The sequence below is a fragment of the Fukomys damarensis genome, unplaced genomic scaffold (assembly GCF_012274545.1).
Source record: "Fukomys damarensis isolate Sample0158 unplaced genomic scaffold, DMR_v1.0_HiC HiC_scaffold_24, whole genome shotgun sequence".
NCBI lineage: Eukaryota > Metazoa > Chordata > Mammalia > Rodentia > Bathyergidae > Fukomys > Fukomys damarensis.
Genome location: NW_022900936.1, coordinates 2,443,918 through 2,466,621, shown reverse-complemented (window position 1 = coordinate 2,466,621; position 22,704 = coordinate 2,443,918). Strand labels below are relative to the sequence as shown.

General features: G+C 52.5%; 1 protein-coding gene across 1 annotated transcript in view; it reads left to right on the top strand.

Moving 5' to 3' along the window:
- Dscam (DS cell adhesion molecule) overlaps positions 1-22,704 on the top strand; it is a gene marked incomplete at its 5' end in the record, with an annotated part of 531,581 nt that overhangs the window by 488,033 nt on the left and 20,844 nt on the right. The window contains 3 exons of the mRNA XM_010636598.2: positions 6,774-6,804; positions 12,655-12,770; positions 15,281-15,430. Of these exons, the coding sequence (XP_010634900.1) occupies positions 6,774-6,804; positions 12,655-12,770; positions 15,281-15,430 (297 nt within the window). The remainder of the gene's footprint in view (positions 1-6,773; positions 6,805-12,654; positions 12,771-15,280; positions 15,431-22,704) is intronic.

Sequence of the window (22,704 nt, the reverse complement as noted above, 5' to 3'; positions counted from 1 at the left end):
CCCCCCCCCCTCTCCCTCTTTCTCCCACCCTTCTCTTCCTCCTGCCCCTGTCTTCTGCCTTAGCTTCAGAACAGTGTCTCCCCTTCAGAATTCCACCCTGTTCACAGCAGGACTGGGGGTCACAGCACGTCTGTGGAGCTGGGCAGGAGTGGGCGGCTGAGGGCAGCGATGGACGCTGCCTGTCCCTGGCCTGCCTGCCCCGTGTGTCCCTCTCCCTCTTTCTCCCACCCTTCTCTTCCTCCTGCCCCTGTCTTCTGCCTTAGCTTCAGAACAGTGTCTCCCCTTCAGAATTCCACCCTGTTCACAGCAGGACTGGGGGTCACAGCACGTCTGTGGAGCTGGGCAGGAGTGGGCGGCTGAGGGCAGCGATGGACGCTGCCTGTCCCTGGCCTGCCTGCCCCGTGTGTCCCCCATCTGTGCCCACAATGTTTTGGGTGGAGGCATCCTTGACTCACTTTTCTTGGCTGTGCTTCTTTGTCCCCGTTGGCACTTGTGCCACTGATGACCGGAGTCCTATTTGGGCCTTGTAACAACCTAAATGCCGGTTTATAGCCCCTACAAAAATAGCTCATTTATGAGATTACTTCAGTTTCACAGAAAAGCAGGGATGTTGGTGGGGAGCCTGCAAATAAAAGCTTAGAGCGACAGCACAGCAAGGTCGGATCTGGTGCCCTTGCATGGCTTTCTCTTTTCATTCTTGTGCTTTGTTGGAGTGTGTACAAGCAACTGCCCCATAAAAATTAGAGTAAGCATATTCTGCTTTCCCAAACTAGAGCATCAGACCCTGAAGCACAGGCACATGCTCAGGAATGTGTGTCCTCTTAAACAAGTTTTGGGTGTGCACCAGAGGGGGCAACCAGGCTCTGCAGAATGGTAGCACAGGGCCCAGCGTGCGTCGTCCCAGCCTGTGGTGTGCACCGTCCACATCCCTAGTGTGCCAAGAGTGCCTCGGTGGGGCCACCTCCACCCATGGCAGACCAAGACGAGCATCCTGGTTCCCAGAAACCCATAGAAACCTACAAGGCCCAGCAGGAGGCTCCAGCCAGCTGAGGGTGCCTTTTGGGAGCCCCCAGGGCGCTGTGTTTCTGCAGCACAGCTCCGCCGCACACTGTCTGTCCTCTCTCGGGAGTGTGGCTTCCTCCGCCCAGAGCTACCGGCTTGAACACCAAGACCAGAAAGGCTCTGCCAATCGGGAGCTGGTCCACAGCCACACACCACGTGGGGCAGAGGGATGGGGCGGCGCAGATCGCTGTCCTGACCCAGGCCATTTCCCGTGGACTCCCTGTAGACTGTGGACCAGTCAAGGAAGAAATGGACGTCCTGTTCCTATCTTATAAGCTTCGCACACTTTATCCATGAGACAGCTGAAGAGAGCTGTTAGCGTGGTATCAGCAGCTACTTTGCAATCTTGGGGTTACCCACCCAAAATCCTTGGTTTATTTGTATGTTTTAGCTTGATGTCCATTACCCCTGGGCTTCCCCTGGTGTATTAGAATATACGCTCTCACAGCTCCCTTCTTCTCGTTTCTCCCTACTTCTTTACACCAACGCACACTTGAAAGAAAATTCTGCACTTGGCCACGCTGCCTCCCCTGCCCGCAAGCCCACGGGTCACTTTGGCCGCTCCTAGGGCCCAGGGCAGCTCCCTGTGCACTGCCAGCCTCCCCACCCCCAGAGTGAGGGCGGAACACCACCACGGATCTGGGGAGTCACAGGGCCCGAGGAGAACTGTCACCCAGCCCGGTCTAGAGGGCGCCGTGAGACGTGTGGGAGACGTCGACGGGTGACGTGCAGGGCCTGAGCTGTGCCTGGGCGGGAAGAGAGAGGTCTGGACCGCATTCCCTGGGGAGCAGATGGTGGGTGGAAGGGAGACCACCCGGCATCTGCTTGGCACGGTGTGCACCAGGAGGAGGGCTGTTACAACTGCAGTGGGAACCTGGAGTGATCAGGAGGCAGGGAAGGAACAGGATGGAAGGGAACAGGAGAGGAAGAGGTGGGTGAGAGCTAGCTCCTAAGCGCTCGTGGCTTTAAACTGCCATTCCTTCCAGACCTACTAGGCAGTCGCCGTCAGCCCGCTAGGTACCCACCAGCACTGGGAAGAGGCGGGACGCGTTGCTTTTTGCAAGCAGTGTTGACAAAGAACAGTAACACAAGTTCTACATGAGAAGCAGCCCAGTGTGGACATAGTAGCCACTGGGACTCTGAACTGAAGGCCTCCGCCACCACTAGGAGTACTAGGAGGCCTGTCATGGCTCTCTCGGTCCCAAATACCCTAAAGGGAACCCACTTGGGTTTCTGAACAGAATTTTCCCAGACAGAACCCTAAAATCTTTCTGGATAATCTGTAAACAAAGGCAGGTCAGAGGCGTTGGGTGATGAATTTCTCTACCTATGTTCGGAGCACTGACTCTGGAACTTACTGACCGGAGTGAGCCGGCTCGGTTATGGAAGGGGTGGTTTGTGGCCCTCAGGAGAGATGGGGCCACCAGAGGCCCAGATGAGCATGTGGCCCCCGTTCCAGCAGCGCTGGGAGCAGGGAACCCCGGCCTGCAGCTGAACCCCAGGCAGCTGGTGCAGTCCCCAGTGGCTCTGTTGTGTGGGAAGCCGCTGAATTAGAGGGAGGAGTGCAAACCAGGGAGGTTGGACAGCCTCGGTGAAGAAGGTGAAATTTCAGCAGGGTCACTGCAAACGCTTCCGTGCCAACTGTAAAAGATCATTTGCAGCACATAGAGTAGCACTGTACTCTCACTTGTGGGCAGGGAGAATATCAAAAACTGCTAGTGTGTGTGCTCAGCTCCTCTGAAGAAAGGATAATAAGAAATCATAGGTCTTTCAGAGCGGAGACTCCCTAGCCAGGCTTTATCTCGAAATTATATTAGACAAGAAGTGGTTAGAAGCTTAGCCTTTGTCATCTGGGGAAAAAGGAAGCGAAAGCCAAGCAAGGCGGACGGCGGCAGGGCGGGGCCGGAAGGGCTAGTGACCGGTTCCAGCGTCAGCACGGACAGGTGGACAGGTGGAGAGGGCACCAGGGATCCCAGCGGCGGAGAAGAAAGAGGCTTCTCACGAGGAATCTGTTCAGTTTCCTGTCTGCTGGGGATCGGACGGTACCCACATGATGAAGACATGGCACTGAGAGAGAGTACTGTGGAAACAAGCGGGCAGTGCAGGGTGAGAGGCCATGTCAGAGGCTGGCACCGAAGTCCAGCAGCCCAGCGGACTGAAGCACCGAGGGCCTTCTGGGTGTGATCGTGCCCAGCGGGTGCAGGGGGCCACATCTGCAGAGGGCTCTGTGGGAGCAACATCTCAGGGTCTCTGCAGTCTCCGGCACCAGAGACAGCGATCACAGGCCTCCAGGGAGAGGCAGCCAAGCTGGAGAGACGGTGGGAGTACACAGGGGTCCTGGTTGGCCGGCTGCACATGCTGACACTGAGGTCCCCTGGAAATTTCAAAGTGCGCGTGTGACCCAGGAAGATGAGGCTCACGTCTGTCCCCCTTCTGTACCACAAATCCACTTAGGAAGCTGAGAGACCAGGGTTGGGGCGGCCAGGGATGAGGATGCGGGAAAAAGTGAGATTTGAGCTGCAGAGAGGTCAGAAGCAGGGTTCGCTGGCCATGTGGGTGCAAGGCAGCTCCGTCAGGCAGGTGCCTGCTAGGAAGTGCTGACCACCACCGGGGCGTCTTGCAGCCCCAGCTTGGGCCCCTCCGTGGCTGACGTGGTAATGTCCATCCGAGGCACCAAGGAAGGATCATAGGAAGTGGATTTGAAAAGTTTTCATTGCCCTTGAGAGTCTATGGTTCCGAGATTTTAAAGAAAAATTTTACGAACCTATCTCAGATTCTCTTCTTGCCCTTCAACAAAAGCATGTCTGAGCTGAGATTCCTTCCTTGCCTCTTCTTGATCTTGCGTGCACACGAATCACCCCAGTGTTCTCATCTCTGCCCGGCATCTCTGCCACACTTGATTCTGGTTGTGCCTCTGAACAGTGTGAGCTGGAGTCCTCTGCCTCAGAAACCAGGAATCTCAGCTCCCTGCCCACCTGCTGCTTCCCTGCCCTGCGGGGCACCCATTCCTGCCCTGCAAATTCCGAGTCCTGTCTGGTGCTGGACGCTGTCCACACCATCCATCCCGTCCCCCACCACTGGGCTCCGCGTTTTGCAGGTCTTCACCTTGGGGAGTTGCCCACCACCTCTGTCCTCACATCCAACCCTTACCACATCTCACCTGCGCCCTCGGCATCGGGTCACAGCACCTCCTCTGCCTGCCCTGGGCCCAGGTAAAAGCTTGCAGATTACAGACAGTAGCCCAGAGTCACACCACTTGCACCCATGAGGTCTTGCCCACACCCACCACCACCCTGGCATCTTCTCCTTCCTTCCAGTGAAACTGATCACCTCCTCCCGCCCTGACCACATTCATCATCCCAGTACCAGGATCTTCTCTCCACAGCATGCCCTGCCCAGGCTGGCTGAGGCCTGGGTCCTGTGTCCCTTCCCCCCTGGAAGTCAGTCTTACTCATCTTTCCAGCTGGGCCCAGCCTGACACCCTGAGCCCTGAGGGTCTGACCCAAGTCTCCTTCCAGGAGGGAGGAGACAGTGGGGAGCATGTGGGTTCAGAGGCTGGACCTGCAGTCCCACCTGGCTGCTGAGCATGCCTGGCACCTGCTCTCCTGATCTCTCCAGGGGTGCAGGGGTCCCCTGGCAGGGGCTGTCATTAAAGGGACTTGAGCCAGCAGTGCTAAAGCAACAGCAGTGTCCCCTCCCCAGGACATGCTTGGTGCCCCCCAGCCTGCCCGTCCAGCAGAACCCCAGCCTCTTGCTTTGTCAGCAGTGAAAGAAGTGAATTTCCATCAAGAGGATTTCTTCTTAAAACTTCAGGTGAAGTCAAAGGAGGGCGCTATAACTAAGACAAAGAGAAGGGATCCACTCTCAAAGGCAAGCACCCAACACGGTCGACCAGGTGGCTCTGGTCACCGAGGCCTGTGGAAGAGCTTGACCCTGAGGAAGATGCCTGTGCTGAGGGCAAACCACTGGACTCTGCGGTTCCTTGTGACTTGGTACAGAAAGATCATGGGGCCAGAAACAGTGATGGACCCAGGGCAGCCAGGTTTGCTTCGGGCGAGAGAGGAGGGCAGCTGACCCGGACCCGGCATGGACCCGTGTGCTCCGTGCAGTCTTCCTGCTGAGTACTGCTGCAGCTGGCCGCTTTGGTTGCTGTGTGGCGCTAATTAATCCCCAGTTTCTGGCACTGTGTGTGGTGTAGGGGGGTTGTGAGTGTGTGCATGTGCACACGCGCGTGTGTGCGTCTTAAATATATATGTGTTAAATCGTGCAGGAAGAGGAGAAATTCTTGCTATTTACTTTGTCTTTGCAGACAAATATAAAGACACAAACTAGGAAATTAAATGCTGTTTTGCTTCCTTTGCTTCTCCGTGTGGGTGGAGTAGACAGACCTGCCTCATCTCCCAGACCAAACCCATCCATGCACAGAACCAGGGCCCCACGTTGAGGTCACAACGGCAGCTGGCATGGCTAATTCTTGCTATTTACTTTGTCTTTGCAGACAAATATAAAGACACAAACTAGGAAATTAAATGCTGTTTTGCTTCCTTTGCTTCTCCGTGTGGGTGGAGTAGACAGACCTGCCTCATCTCCCAGACCAAACCCATCCATGCACAGAACCAGGGCCCCACGTTGAGGTCACAACGGCAGCTGGCATGGCTGACTTGAGAATGGGGCGCCAGCCCCTCAGGGAGCCTGCCTGCCGCTATCGGCGGTGGGGTTGTTCCGTGCCATCCCCACCCCCCAGGTGCAGTGCACCGAACCCCGCATGAAAAGGACCCGTTTACACGTCAGCCTCGAGGCTGAGGGGAAATGGCCAGGCACACGTATTTCTTTACCACAAAGCTGTGCCTAGCGTCAGAGGATCTGCCAAAGCTAGGGGCGGGCTGAAAATGGAGCTTCCTACCTGCCGTATTTACTTCCAGAAAGTTCTCTTCCTTGAATAGGACTTTCCATGTGAAGTCTTTTCAGAGAGCCATGAAAGAACAAACAGAAAAGAAGGCTTTTTGCGTTGGAAAAAGGGAAACATTCATTTTTGCTAGGACACAATGTGTAAAAAGAATACATTATATTTTAAGAGAAATGAGAATTTGAAAATAATGCCGCCCAAAAAAGTACATTTCTTTCTTCTACACTATTTTTATGCAGATTTCTTATACTAGAAGTGGTAACAATGTCCTCCGAAGAAAACAGCGAAGTTTTATTTCTGAGTTTGGAATAAACACCTCAATGTTCCCCAAGCGGTAGTATTCCATTTATACAGTTCTTTGATCAATCTGTGGGGTAAAGAATGCCATAGAAATGCCATTGCAAAATGACCCACGGAGCCATAAGCTTTGAATTCTGGTATCTAGGTGATGAAGAATGGATTTGTACGACACAAATGACTTACTTTCATATGTTAATTTTCTGACTCCTGAAAATGAAATTGGGTTTTGTAGAAGTGACTAATAAATGGATTGTAATAAAATCTGTAATAGATGTCTGCAATTTTATGGCCACAGATAGCAGTGGCTCCTTTCTATAATAAATAAAAGATATAAAAGAGTCCCTTGTAGGAACCCATAAAGCCCTAGATCATTAAAACTGATCTGGCTATGCAACTGTATATAAAAATCACCATTGTCCTCTGATTGTAGAAAATGTGCTATAAATGTATTAGTGAACATTAACGAGTTGTTTATCACATACTAATACTCACTTTCTCTCCCCAGATGCCAAGAGTTTAGCTGAAATGCTCATGAGGTAAGAACTTCATCCTGCTACCAGATCCCATGTATAAAAAAAGAGCAATTTCCAACTTGCCTTGGTGATTCTTTTTTTGATGATGATAATTTGAAATTGATAACACATTTCACTTCAACCTCTCATTTTCCATTTCTTTTCCAGGATAGCCATATAATGCCCAGTTGGATATGTAGCTACCAGATAACATTTTTTTGCCTCTGACGGCCAGTACCTGCCATGGGCTGTTGTCCTGTTGGCTAGGCCTGACCAGTAGAGCATTTGCGGTTAACCTGGGAACAGAGTGGCACGTTGTATGAAAACAGCTTTCCTTTTGCCCTGTTACCTTTGAGGTCCACCCTTCTTTCTGACCACTTGCTAAGTTCAGAGAGAACCACCAAAGGGGGTGTACTGTGCAGGGGATGTCCCAAGGCAGTGGCTGGTGGGCAGAGACCCGGCCCTTGCCCTCATCTTCTGTGAGGCCTTCCGAGCCCCCCGATGGTCCTTGCCAGCCATGTGGCCTTCGTCTCTCCGCTGTCCAGCGCAGTCAGAGCCCGTGTGAGTCACCTCAGATTGGGAGTGGGCTGCACTGGGCTGCCCGTTCGTAATCGTTAACGTGGATGAGATGAATAGTGTCAATGAGGAAGAGGAGTCTGACAAGCGTAGAGGACAAGGGCGCACCCTTCACAGCTCTGCTTGTAAATGTCCATGGGGCTGGAGTGGCATTGGGAGGAAGCGCGGAGAGTGTCTCTTTTGTGTCCCCAAATTTTGTCTATTTCTGCCCGGTCCCTTTTCTTCAGTCATTGATTTCCTCACAATGTCGGAGCTCCACGCTACGAAAGCCGGAGCATGGGATGAAGAATGAATATACGTGGGTTCACTGACTGGCGCGCTGTTTCCCTCATGTTTAAAGCCTTTGTAAGACAGCGCAGTGATGGCGTGGAAGGAGCAATGGGGAGGTCAGGGTAGGGAACGAGTAAGGGAAAGTCCAGGCCCCGGCGGTGAACCTGAGCTTGCCGCCGGTGGGGCAGCTGGATCTCACTTCCTCCCACCTGCACGCGGGGATCGGGAGCGGTGCGGGCGCCCAGTTACTGTCCCAAGACTTCCTCGAGCACACTGCGTCGTGGAGCAGCGCGCGTCGTGGGTGAAACCATGCTGTGGGGACTCAGGACCACTCTGGGGTCCGTGGTGCGAGCACCCAGATGAATGCTGCTGTCTTTCGCCCTGGTCAGGAAGGGTGTAGACCTTTCGTTTGTATGCACGGTGGGCTTGGGAGAAAGGTAGGAGTGGGGATAAAAAGTGCCAGACAGACAGCCGGCAGCAGGGCCGCCCACAGGCACGCTGGCCTCCTCAGGGTGGGCCCAGGAAGGTCTGCAGGGGGTGTCTCCCTCCCTGATGTCGGTACTCACCTGCTCGGAAAGGAAGGGAATGGCTCTGCCGTGGGCCACGTGTCACACCCAGACACGCGTGTGCCTGCTCCATCTTGTAGAACGTCTGGAAGACAAAGACGTGAGAGCCACGTGACTTAGGGTAACTGACCTACCTAACCGGGTTTTCTCACGTGCACTTTCAAGCTATGAATTTAAATTTGTGACATTTAAAATTAGGAGATTTCACACAAAATTTTATTCTTCAGCTTCTCTTAAAAACACTGTGCCACATGGGCACAGCCAAGGCATGGAAGGCAGCCCAGGCGATGTACAGCAGCCTTGCAGACTGTGCTCCACTGGGATAGCCAGTGCCCGTGCCACCCTCAGCCCACCTCGCCAGTCTGGCCCTCAGGGCCCTGCAGTTTCCCAGATTGCAGTGGGATCTGCGTCTGCTCTCCCTGCCCCAGACCCTGCTCCCTCCCTCCCAGCCCAGCCGCCTCCTCTTCCACCCAACCATCAGTCACATCCCTGTCCAAGGGCTGCAAAGCCATGGTCCGCATTTTCTGCCGCGTTTGCTCCGTGGAAAGTGGCTCACCTCTCCTCTCCGTGTGCCGGACTGTGTCCCTGCCCCTTCTCTCCAGCCCCGTGGAGGCAGTGTGAGAAAGCACCCTCTTTATTAGCAAGGCGATGGCTGTGGCTGAAAGGCCACCTGTTGCTGAGACAGGAATTAATAATGGTCTTCCCCCGTTGACAGCTGCTGAGGTGTAACCGGGAACCCTGAAACCGGTAATCACCACCACTTACAAGGGCTAAAATGGTCTCCTCCAGGAGGCGGAAGGGATTAGGAAGGAACCGAATTTCCAAGCTCCTCTGATTGGTGGGATGAATTCAGTCTCTCAGTCATGAAGGCTCAGTTCAGGCTAAGTTTGACAGCGTCACTGGCCGGGCAGCCAGAGCCCAGGTCACTACATACACAGAGGGCCCGGAAGCGCAGGGCAGCTGTGTCCAGCAGTGCAGAGGCCCGAATTGCAAGTTCTGGGCTGCATGTGCCCAAGACCTCATTCTCAGTTCCTGAACCGGTCAGTTGTCCCCTCTGCATCCCAGTAACCTCGTCTTAAATTGTAAAATTCCAGGCTGTCCCAAGATCTGCTGTTCTGACATCTGGGTGAATAGAGCATTTCGCTTCAGATCGCGTCCTGCCGGGTGTTTGCAAACACCAGCGTGGTTGGCTGTCCCTCAAAGGGAGGCCTAAGGACAGCACAGGCACCTGAACCCCACCCTCTGCGGGGTCTCGAGCTCACAGGCATCCCTACATTTCCCCCGCAGAGGCCCCAGAGAGGAGGGGCTTCACCCCCACTCCCGCACAGACGAGTCCCCTTTCCTATGTCTAAGCAAGAGGAGTTTTCTGAAACACACGCCAGCCTTTGGAGAGGTGAGGCTGGAGCTCACCAGGGCCTCGTTAATGCTCCAGTTCAGCGCCAGTGCGAGAGCTGGTCGTCAGCAGAAGAAAGATCACCTCCACACACATGAGAAACCAAAATGCTCTTCATTTTACTGAGCATTTAAAATAATTTGTCTTTTTGATATGCATCTATGTATATATACAACACAGCGCCCATCCAGGTGTTACCCTGGGGTCTCCTAACTGAGCTGCATTACTTTACACAGAGAACACTCTGTATTGTCCTGAGGGCCAATCTCGTAATTTCCCCATCACTGCCGTTTTCCTCGGGCAGCCAGATCGTAGCTGATAGGTTTAGCAAGAGCCTGTAAGAGACGTTGTTGCTTCTACAGTGAAAACATTTGGAAGTTTTTCCCAGATTGCCAGTGTAGTTTAAGTGTTTTGTTTGTTTGTTTGTTGTTGTTGTTGTTGTTGTTTGAGACAGGGTCTCACTATGTAGTTGAGACTGACCTGGAACTCACTATGTAGCCCAGGCTGGTGTCAAACTCACAGCGATCCTCCTGCCTCAGCCTCCCGAGTGCTGGGATTACAGGAGTGAGCCACCACACTTTTTAAACTTTATTTGCATTAGTACCTGTTTGTAGTACATGATGAGTATATTCATCGTGAGAAGTCAGTTCATGTATGTAACACAAATTGTTATACTTTTCGAGGATCGCCCTTCATTTTAATAAATGCCCTTAACTCTGGCAGCAGTGCCAGTATAATGAAATGACTTAGTTGAAGCCCAGCACTTTGGGGACGCGTCACTCAGCCCTCACTGCTCCCCCTAACAGCATGATTTAATCAGTGTTTACTGAGTGTTTTGTTTGGCCACACACTGTTGTAAGTCCTAGGGTCACAGGGAGAGCAGGTGAATGAATCCCTGTGGAGTGCATGTTCCAGTGGGAGAGACAGATAATGAATAAGATAAATCAATTAAATACCTTTAATTGACTCAATTAAGTACACGCAAGAGAGTAATAAGTGCGGAGGAGACAAAAATTAAGTAGGGAATAAGGAAGGGCTCCAGAGAAGTGGAGCTGAGTCCAGTCCTGCAGGAAGGGGAGGAGCCCGCCATGCAGAGCTGGGTTCTAGGATGAGGACAGGGCGTGTGCTGCATGCAGAGGAAAGTAAGTGCAGTGAGGGGCGAACAGCCAGCCCCGCCATCTCCGGTCCCTCGGCCGTTCTTTCTTTTGCCTTCCCTCGACAGGGCCTGGCAGCCCATGTTTGGAGTCGAGGGAGGAATTTACCTCCAACCTTCGCTGCCCTGGTTCGTAAGGGGTAATCATATTCTGACTTTGTGCCAGGGCAGTGGCGCACAGCAGTTATTTAGCTTGCTTCCTGTGTCGCTCTGGGAGCAGACCCTCAGTGTTGCTTAAGTATAGCCTGTGCCGGCACTCATAGTTGTTTAATGGAGCAGCCGTGCCTGCCTCATAGCTATGCATGACAAGCAGCAGGAACTAGCTCACGCTGCTATTTCTGGTACAAGGATGAGCTCAAGTCCCTAGTGAAGTTGCTAAACGGATCTTTCGGATATTCTCAGGGGAGTACTTCCCCATATGTTTTTGTGGAAATATAGCTTGTCTACGCATGATATAAGTGTAGATCCCCCCCCGAACTCAAATGCTTTTCATTTTATACAAGTATTTAAATCTATGGACTCTTCTGTTTTAACCACAGATGAAATGACAAGTTAGTTAGTAAGTCATGAAGGGGAGTTATAGAGACCAGGTGAAAAAATCAGGCCAAAATGCTTGAATTTGTGCTGCGCATAATGAGCATGATCTAGGTACCTAACCCAGTTTTTCATCGACAGAGGGAGAAATCTGGTTCAAGATCAGGTCTTTGGAGGAAAAGTGCACTTTTCAGAAGTTACCTTGTTCCTGGGGAAGTTTGCCTATACTCAGAGACAAGGACATCACGGAGTATCCAGGGCACTGGCGAGAGACATCCACGGGGCTGCTGGCGTGGACTCGGCCTTCCCAGGGTCGAGGTTCTGTCAGCCACGCAGCTCAGGAGTGGGCGTAAAGGGTCCCTAGAGGCAGGGCGCCTGGAGCACCAGGCCAGTGGCGTGGGTGGGGGAAAGTCCCGGTGACAGTGTGGAGTCTTGAAAGTGACCGCCACTAAGGCGGACCCCACCCAGTGGGTGGCCCCCATCACGGCCTCAGAGCAGGGCTGGTGACCGCTGAGCTGGATTTACAGCCACCGTGGAGTGTCTCATGGGCTGAATTATCCAGTGACACCTGCTACCCACGGGGCATCTCAGTAAACATTATTTTAACATAATTTTGTAAAGACAGAGCAACCATTCCCCTAATGTGGATTGCTAATTAAGGCCTTTATTGGCTTTTGAGATTTCCACACAATATGAAGATTTGGCGGGGTGGGGGGGTTGCTTTTTGTTTTTTTAACTGCAGGCTATAACGGAATATGATTATACCATGCAGTTTTACCACCTATTTTCATTTCCTTTTAGAGAGGAGCTCACTCTTGAGACTAATTTTCTGGTACACAAATTCTGAGACAAAATTATTGCAGTAATTGCTTTTTTTTTTTTTTTCCTCTCTACTCCAAAATGCATTATCAGTTAGGGAAACTAAGCTAATGTCGGGGACACTAACAAGGTTTGTGATTTGTTACTGTGACTGAAGTAAAAGGACACCAGGTGTAAATACAAATCCATTAGTAGAACCGCCATCCACTGACCAGTGGGGTGCATGTGCCCCCTCGTGCCAGTGCTGGACTAGCTCTCCTCTAACAAGGGACGATGGTGTTGGTGTTAAAATCACTTTCCATTTAGCTTTTACCCAAGAAATGCTGATTTCTAAAGGTGCTGTTAGTAGATATTGAACCCGTCTCGACAACTTGTATTTCTCTGAATCTCCTTTGCTGAAGTTGAATAAATATCACGTGAATGGAGGAAAAACGTCTTACCCCGGGTAGTTTTTCCCTCTCCTGCCCCCAGACATTTGCATGATCAGACAGTACACAGAGTTCATGTGCGCAGTGCCAGGCTGAACTGGATCTGTTAACGCCTCTTCCCTCTTTTCTTCCTAGTAAAAACACTCGGACTTCAGATACTTTAAGCAAGCAACAGCAGACTCTGAGAATGCATATTGACATACCCCGGGCACAGCTTCTGATTGAAGAGAGAGACACAATGGAGACCATTGGTAGGCACCCAGATGGCCACTTTACACAGCAAGTCTGCTGCAGCCATGCCTTCCCAACCCAGATCCAGAGGTGTAGAAAATACCACATAGAAGGTCGGGGATGCTCTGTGATCACAAAAGTTTAGGGGAATACACATTAGCAAATGTGGGGGCACATTAGCTTCCAACACCTGGGATGGAGTTCTTACTTCTGATCCCATCGGGTTTTTTCTGGGAGGTGACCACTACTACTCCAAGGAACAGACATCTGTAATCAGGTCAGTCCAGAAGCTGGCACTGGGCGCCCTGTCCTGGAAATCTGTTCCCTGCCTGCTGTCCTCACTGGCTCTGATGAAGCCAGCTTCTCCATAAGGTGTGCAGAAGCTACACACCCTGGAATTGGGAAACACTCAACCTCCTCATTTGGCTCTGGAATTGCCAGAGCCAGAGGTGTGTGGCTTGCCTACCCAGAGCCCAGCGCTGGACTCCTGTCTCCCCACCCTGGAACCAGGAGGAGGACAGCTCCCCTCTGCTGGGGTGCTCTGGAGTCTTGCTTTTTTAGGCTTTCCACATGCATCACCATTCCACCTTCCAGCCAGCTGCTACTGAGAGGAGGGGTGGCTTTTGTAATGAGACGCACACAGGTCTCTGCACACCGGTGTCCCTGCCCGGCCATCCGTGTCACCACCAACAGGTTGCTTCCAAGTAGCCTCACCTCAGAAGTCCTGCCAAGCTTCCCAGGGGCCATGGAAACTGGTCAAGGCAGGGTCTGAGGCTGCCTCTTGCCAAGCCATTTTTGTTTGGAAGGGGTGTGCTGGGCCTGGGCAGCAGGGTGACCCTTTGCCCTGGCCTGGACATGCTGTGTGGCTCCCTCCAGAAGGACAGTGGTGGGAAGCAGGTGGGCAGCATGTCCTCGCTGCCCTGGCCCAGGCCACCCTGACAGAACGGCCGCCCAGACTGGTCACTGCTGGACTAGCACCATGGAGAGCACCCGCCACAGTCTCCTGTGTTGTGAGGAGGGTGGATGCCAGAGGTCCACCCATGCACTCCTCCGTCCCTGAGCCGTCCACCTCCCGGTGACGCAGGCGGGGGTCGGAGGCGTTTGCTAATTATTGGGAGAGTAGAATTGTGGTCTTTTAACATGCTCTGGTCTCTTACTACAAGAATCCGATGTCAGTCTACCATTCATTTCCAGCCAGGAAGGGTGGTTAACATCCTGCTCAGAAAGGGGCCTGGAATTCGTACCCTGGACCTGGCACCAGCCTACGCCCACTGCTGTGCTCCTGTGGGGCTGTAGTCAGAGCCCACACGGCACCTGTGCTGTCATTAATGACACTCAGTATTGCATGGGCCCCCAGTGCCCGCCCCGGGTGTCAGGGACTGTCTCTGTGCCGAGGGCCCCCTTTGAGGGGTTTGGGAGCAGCTGTGGGGCCAGCGCTCCGTGCCCAGCCCTGGCACCTGCTGCAGTACCAGCCGGCCTGGCAGCACCCTCGGGACACTTGCAGACATCTTGGCAGCCTTTCCCCCGTGCTTCTCTGCCAAGAAATTTGATTCTGACTTCAAGAGGCTTTTGTCTCTTGCCAGAGCCCGAGCAATTGGGTTTTGTAAGGTTCACTCCGTCCAGGGCCTTTTTTGGGCACAGAAGCGTCGCTGTGCTGCTGTGACTTCCCATCGGCAGTCGTGCCTGACAGGGAGCTGCCGCCCAGCCTGGCTGGCTGATAAATGCCTGAGCATCACCCTGAGCCGCAGTCCCGGAAAGCTGGTGAAAAGCCGCACAAACAGCTCTTAAGAAAGACTGAGTCACGTCACAGAGAACGTAACTCAGATCCACAGACATCTAAGTGATGACAGTGGGCTCCGGCAGGTGGTCGCTCCTTCTCCAGCTCCTGGGAAGCCAGCCTGCTCCTGCTGTGCCTCCCTGTGCCCACAGGGCATTGGCAGCCTGAGCAGTGGGTGTTTCTGGAGAAGTGGATTAAAGCGTGCACTGGAGTAATCAGAGGTGGGAAGAAGAGGAATATTCCTCAGAAAGCAGAGGAAGCAACAATTTCTCAAAACGAACTGCGCTCCTCTCACTGTTCCCCTCCAAACATTCGCCCAGTTCAGCCCAGAGCCAAGCCCAGTACAGAGATCTGCAGTGTGATTCTTCGAGAACAGAGCTTCCTGGTAGCCAGAGAGACTGGGGAAAGTAGCCTCATCCCTGGGAGAGGGGTCTGACGTGCCTGGTGACATCTTTGTCTTTGCAAGCACCTGAATCCCAAAGCCCATTAGTTCAGCAGCTACACTAAGAAGCGTTTGCTTACCGAAAAGCAAGCAGCCCCAAAGAGAGCAGCAAGACCACTCTGTGCAGGGTGACTGCTCTCTGAAGCCAGGGCTCCAAAGTTATCCCCAGGTACCCATCTCCCGTTTAGATGTGAGTGACCATCCCTGGTGCCAGGGCTTTAGCTGTCTTTGTGGCTTCACATGAAGCTGTTATTGTTGCTCTCACCGTGATTAAAAGTGGACAAATGCGTTTGCTTCCTCCTCCTCTGCAGATGATCGCTCCACGGTCCTGCTGACGGATGCTGACTTTGGGGAAGCCGCTAAACAGAAGTCCCTGACGGTGACTCACACGGTCCACTACCAGTCCGTGTCTCAGGCCACCGGGCCCTTAGTGGATGTTTCGGATGCTCGGCCAGGAACGAGTGAGTGGTCAACTCCAGTTTCAAAGTGTGGGTGTTAGCACTGAAAACATTACCCTGGGTCCCGGTCCAGTGAACGTGGGGGGCTCTTCCACTCTGGCCCAAGAACAAATGTGTCTGATGATGTCACTCACGGGGGTGGGGGGGTCCAGTGTGTACCGTTTGGTCCTAGCTATATTAGAGCTGTGTCAACTGAAGCCATAACTCTTGGTATCTTTTGGTTCACTGGGAAAGTGCTAGAAATTTCACATCCACTTCATATTTTCAGTTTTGACAACACAGGAGAAGGGGAGTAACTAACAGTGCCCCAGTGGGAGAGAAAGATGGTGGCATGCGTGGTGCCTTTGTGGCAGCCCTGCATGATAGCCAGCCCCAAAGCAGACATCATGGCTCCAGTTTGCCGGCTGGAAAGCTGAGCCTCAGGAAGGCAGGCACACAGCCCGAGGCTGACACTCAGAAGTAGGGACACTGAGATTTGGCCGTCCATCTGTGTGTCCTCAGAGCTCAGAGGTTTTCTTCCTGAGCACACTGAGAAAGATCCCAGTTCTGGCTAATCCAGAGATACAGCTGGGTTTAATTATTGTATTTGCATCCATGACATAAACAAATTATTGAAATGAAATTAAATCCACTATACATATCTTGAGCTTATTAATTAGATAACTTGTTTCTTTATTATTGAAACCATTCCTAGGTCTCTTTAAACACTGAGAAATTGATCTCTCGATTATTATCAATTTTGAAGCTTTGATGTCTAGCTTTTAAACCACTCCTCACACTGCAAAAACTTACATCCTTAGAGCAGCGGGATATAATCAGAAAAACAAATACAATGTTGAAAGCTGTTCTTCACAATTCTAGTGTGTGAAGCAGTTGCGAACAGGGTGAGTTTTGTGAAGGGAGCCGGCTGGTTCCCAAATGATGCTGTAACACCCAGGAAAGGGTTTTCCCAACTGTTGACGTTCCTTTGGGAAAGTGTCTTGAATGTGCTTGTCTCCTCTGCCTAACCTTACCCTTCCTTCCTGGAGAGCGTTAGTACATTCTGAAGGCACCCAGGGGAAGTGCCTGGAGATAGCTCTGCCAACGGGTGTGTCTGTGCCCCACGCCTCAGCCAGGCCTGTGACTTAGCTCTCCAGCCATTGGCTTCGCCCTTCTGATCTGCGCTGGCTTCCAGCTGCTTCAGGACAGCGCTCGGACAGATTTCTGAGCCCCGTTGTGCGGCTGACTCAGAGGAAAGGCCTTCTAGATTGATTTACGCTTGGCTTCAGCTTCCTTTGGCCTACTCAGTACGGAAGTTTCTGGAAACAGTAGCAGGAGAGCAGAAACCAGGGCTGGGGCTACTGGAAGTGTTTCGCACCGTTTTTGTATATATTTAAAATACTCCTGGGTTTCATTCTAGAGATTAGAGTCCAGTTGGTTTATAGAGGAGGCCCAGGAGTCTGCATTGTAAACAACCTCCCACATCTGCTTGTCTGGGCTCCTCATTGAGGAACACCTTCCCAGGTGTGCCGAAGATGTCGCAAGAGCTCCGGAGGAAGTGCCCACCATGCCTTCATCCCCAACCTCTACTGGTGCGGCGGCACAGGATTCCCCCCAGCCTGGCAGAGCCACAGCACATCAGTTCCTTCTGCCAGGTGCAGAGCCACTTGCATTCACCTTCCCTGCAATGCTCAAGGAGCAGAGAGAGGCGCAGAGGCTCGTCATAGGGCTGGAGAAGTGACGTGGGGCTTCCGGGTGCATGAACAGGAAGCCCCCAAATAATGAGAAGTGGCTTTGACGGCATTTAAAATATCAGCAGAGACACAGATCTGAGTCAGGCACAGAAGCTGTAAACCAGGAGAGGTGGTGGGCGCGCTGGGGGGGCGAGGGTCTCCCTGGGCTGGGAGCTTCACATTGCTGAGAGGTCTAGGAATTCGTTCGTTCTGCATTCACACATGTGTGCTCAGGTCTCTCTCTCTCCACCCACGGCACAGTGCTCAGCCACAGGAGGAGTCCGTTTCCTCCCAGTGGGGAAGGCTGACATTATACAAGGAGCTGAGTGCGTTTTCTCCTCGGCAAGAACTCGACTGAAATGGAGCAGAGTGGTGTGACGGAGCCGGGCAGTGGCCGTGGGCAGGGACGCCCAGGAGCAGGCAGGAACCGAGGCCGGAGGGAGCAGAGGGGAAGCCTGGGTCCCGGGATGCTGTGGGCAGACACAGCCCTGGGTGCGGTGAGCAACTAGGAGAGCGGTGAGAGAGGGTGATGAGGAGCGGCCATGCCACCGTCAGCCCCCGAGCATTGGCTGACGCTGTGTTGTGAGAGTCCTGGACACTTCTTGGGCTTGGGCCTGATGTCCCCAGGAGACCCCACGGCTTCAGAACAGCATTTCTCTCCTTGCGATGAGTTCCATGAAGTGATGTCAACTTACCCCCGGCCAACTCCTCAAATTCACGCATCCCCGGGCTCTGGCTCCTTCCCTTCCCCAAGACGGAATTATTCATTTGTCATCTGCAGGACGTTGCGTACCAGAAGAGATCTTTAGCATCATTCTTGCCCCGAGCCACATGAGTGACCGTTCCAGTTTCATTCAGAGTTAGTGGAGGTGGGTGACTGGCCTTGTAGCAGGGTCAGAAGTTGGAAACCCAGAAGCTTTCTGAAGCCCCCTTCCTTGCTTGCCTGTGTCTGGAGCTTGTCCATGCTGACCTCAGCCTGGGGACCAGGTGTTCTCTGAGGTCCGGTCTGTTCGGACACTCACCCACACACTCAGCCTCCATACCCTGGGATTCTGCAGATCCAACCACACACAGAGCAGAAATACGCAGGAGAGCTCATTTCACCTGTTCTGAGCACGAGCACACACATTCCTTGTCATTACTCTCTAAGCAATGCGAATCCTACCCATTGACACAGCATTGGGCGCAGTAAACAATCTAGAGATTATCCAGGTGTGTGGAGAGTGTGAGCAGGTGGGCTGCAAGCACAGCACCACTTTCCAAGAGGAACTTGGGAATCTGCAGCTCTTGGTATCTGAGGGGCCCGGACCCAGCCCACGGATACAGAGGGAGCACTGTATCCCCTGTCCTCTCCACGCCGAATGACATCAGTGGGACCATGTTGCCACTGCACGAACTCTTTATTTTTAAGAAGAGCATCTAAAATATGTCATTTGCACACCAAATGAGCGTACCTCAGAAGTTACATTTCTAAACATCGAATTCGCTTGCCAGAGAGGCACGACACGTTCTTTTTATGAGGACGAGAGACATGGCAACCAGTTTGCTGCTTATCTCTTTCAGTAAAAACACATTTGTTGGCTGAGCCTGATTCAGCTTCCCTCCCCTGTCCCTGGGGGCTGTCATGCACTGGAAATCGGGGCTTTCTTCATGCTTGGCCTTGTCCAGCACCGGCATGGTGGCCGACACTCAGCGGGCCTCAGCCAGTACATTTAAACACCAGTCGGGTTTGAGGTCAGAAGAGGAGGAAGGGGCAGAAAGGATGGCGTCAGTCGCATCAGGACTTGAGAAACCAACTTAGTTCCCTCCCTTCCTTCCCCTCCCAAGCTCTCTGGTTAAAGGGGACGTTGTGTCCTCACCCGCCGTGGGCGTCTCTCCTGAGGGTTCACAGTCTCCTCCCACGAGTTCATAGGGATTGCCAACAAGACCATGCTGAAGAAATTTTAGACCAGTTTTTTCTACTTGCAAAACATACTGGAGCATAAAGAGATGGCGGATGAGGAGCATTCGTCCCAACTCTTCGTCTTTGCCTGGAGATTATTCCTGCACGTATCTGCTTTGTCTCCCATGTCTGCCAGCGCTCTGACACACAGTTGTTCCCCCTGTACCAGGGCCCCAGGGAGTCCAGACTCTGAGGTGGCAACGTCTTTGTGTGTAACCTGCACACGTACTCGGGGCCACTTTAAGTCATGTGTAAAGGACTGTAACGCCCCACCCGAGGGAGACGCTGTGTGCGTTCCTTGCATCAGCCAGGGGAGGATGATGAGAGTCTCTGCGTGGTCAGTACACACATTTTCTCTGGATATTGTTGAGCCGCAGGTGGCTGGACCTTAGGTACAGAGCCAGGGTGTGGAAGAAAGCGAGTCCATGCCGGGCTGGGAGAGCAGTACACAACTCCCATCCGGCCCAGCTGTGCGGCCTCTCTGAGCACAGCATGCATTGCATTGGGCTTTGCCACTTTTTAGGGCCACTTTTCTGCCCACCCTCAAAAGTGAGTCTGCCTCCTTCCTGGCCGTCCCACCTCCCACACTGGGTTTTAAGCCTCGGGCTCTCCTACCTCATCCTCCAGCAACTTCAGGGCGTGTCCTGCACCTGGCCTCACACTGGCTGCTCAGGCATCACAGCCAAGACCTGAGGTGTCTGAACCCTTCCGTGTGCCTGGGGGCCACTTGGGTCTAAAGGAAGTGGGGAGGTCACCAGCCTCTGGGGCAGGGTCAGGCCACCTGCTGAGTCACTTGGCCAGAGTTACACAGCAAGTGAACAAGGAAACCGCACTTCATACCCAGGCTGCCCGACTCCAAAGCCCTGCCCTCACCACACAACCAGTGTGTATGCACGTGTGTGTGTGCACATGTGTGCAGTCAGCACTCAACCAATAGAGGATTAGTGCCTAAACACTACAATACAGTGACTGTCTACATTGTGTTAGGGGCCGTAAGGAGTCTAGAGAAGATTTAAGTGTATGAGGGTGCATGGAGGTTATGTGCAAATACTGTGCAATTTCACAGAAGGCACTTTTATACACACACACACACACACACACACGCATGTATGCGTGTGGATTTAAAGCATGGATTACATCTGTATTGTAGATAATTTGAGACCCCCCACACTCTGTCACCCAGAACAGTCCTAGCAGCAGTACTGAGGGAAATCCCTGGATGCTCAGTGACTGGGATGTGGCCAGCAGCCGTGTGCAGTGAGCCCCTGGTGAGAATTTATTAGTTCAGTGCAGGTGCATTCACATCCCAGTCCATCCTTTCTGGGTGGCAGCTGGTAAATCTATATAAAGCAAAGCCCCAGCATTTAGAAAACTTGGAAACCAATACCAGGGGATGAAAAGAGATTAATGCATTGATCACAGGACACAGGACATGTTCTGTAAGCCTGTTACCCACAAAATCCTCTCATCCTGAGTTTTGGATAACTAAAATAATTGATTCAATGGGCAAAAACAATGCAGGTTTAGAAGTGGTATGGAAAGGCCAGGAGCTATTTTTATCCCTTACCCTCTAACCTCCTTGCTGCTTAGTAAACCTGATGTTCAGTCACCAGGTTTGCTTATATTAAAAGCTGAGGAGCCTGACAGTGTGCTTTCGACGCAGGGGCCCTAAATCCCGACACGTATTTGCTTAGTCAGTGAGCTAGGAAGTTACACAAAAGACACCACTGTGTGGAACCCAAGTTAAAATTTTATTTGAGCTGCTGTCTTAGAAGCTAACATAGAGTTCACTTCAGGTACAAAACCAGGGCTCCAAAAACCTGATTTAAAAAAAAAATGTGTCAAGCACCCTCATACTGAGACGGTTTTGACTCCAGAATGCTCGGCCAGCACAGAGCAGAGCTGCAGGCTGTGGCTCAGGAAATAAAACCGTGACCTACATTTCAACAGCATCAGGCCCCTTGTCACACTGTCCTTATCTAGGAAGAAAGGGATAATGCACAAAATTAACTTGAAAGAACCGTGGCTTCGCATGAGGGCTGACATGTGCATGACTTTCTGGTGGAAGTTTCCACGTAGGGCCATCTCGGTGGCGGGGGGGACCCTGGGGCGGGTGCCTCTATCCTGCCCACAGAGAGGACCCCAGGGGAAGAAGACGGGCGAGGGCAGGGGGCAGAGGAAGTCCCTTGAGACCATCTGACTGCACCCCACATCCAGGTGGGGAGAAGACAGGCCCTTCTTAATCCACAGCTGTCACTGCAAAAGCCTTAAAGAAGACTGAAGATGAGGCGCCTAGAAACTTACATAAGGGACTGGGTGATTTTCTGGAAAAGATTCATTAGCATTTAAATAATACACTTCACTTATTTAAGCTCCACTTATCAAGTCAATAGTACCTGGAAGACATTTAGCCTCCTACCCCTGACGATGTTTTTCTGCGCTGTGGAGGACCTCTCTCCTAGCATTGGAGAGGAGAGACACAATTGTCATTCACACCTTGTCGTGTAGACCAGAGGGCCCGACACTCGAGCATAATCCATTTGCCTTCTAATCAAGCCCAGAAATACATCTTCCAATAAAGTCTTCTGTGGAAATTTGCAAGTGAAGGGTGAAATGTGTCTAAAATCGATGTCCCGGACAGTATGCACCAAGACGGAGTATTTTGATGACCTAAGAAATCTCAAAATGTATCGACTTGGGCGCCCTCTTAATGCTCCTTGCAGCTCAGTGGAGTGATGGATTGGTCCAGAGTCCAATACCCAGAAACTTGCCAAGAGGAGACTCTTCCATCTCCACAAAAGTCTTCCCCCCTCCCCAGTGCCCAGAGTTCACGCTCCAACTGAGTTATTAGCAAGCCGTGCTCGCACAGGCAACACAGCGCAAACCTTGATGGCCAGGCAGCAGGCAGCATCTGACACAAAAGGCAGAGGCTTGGGTTGGGTGCTCCTCTGTCACCTGCTGGCCATGTCACTTGTCTCCCAGGAGCCAATTCTCATGGATAAAGTGGCCTAAGGCTGTGGGAATTCCTTCAGGAAACTCTGGATCCAGAGATCCCTGTAGGCTCTGCGGATGAATCCGTGAGCCCTGCTCATGAGAGCCAGCCGCTAAGCTAGCTCAGCCCAGTCACAGTCCGGGCCCCTCTCAGTTGTCCCCTTTGAAGCCACTGCATTCATGCTCAGCAGTGCAGAGCTGCTGTGTTCGGAAGAGGCCTGACCGGGTTGAAATACAAGTGCATAGATTCCTTTCTGAAAAGCAGAGGATTCACAGGGGAAAGACCTGTGTGGGACCATAGGCCGCCTTCACACTGGGCCCCCGAAACATCATCCTTTTCCACACACTTCCAAAATGGTGGCCCTGGGCCCACTCCAGGATCCCACATTCTTTGACACTGGAAGTTCCTGTTCTCAGCTCCCCACTCCACTCCTTTGCTGCCTTAGCCCTCAGCTTCAGAGAAAAAAGCTCCCCGGCAGCAGCCTTTGCACACACAGACCTCTGCATTTGGGGGATCAGGCACGCGACACCCAAAGACCATCTAACCCTCTGTTCTCCGTGTTCCATACCCCAAGTCATCTTTACCAACGTTCAAGCAGCTCCATTGGAGAGACGGGCTCCCTTGTGTGAAG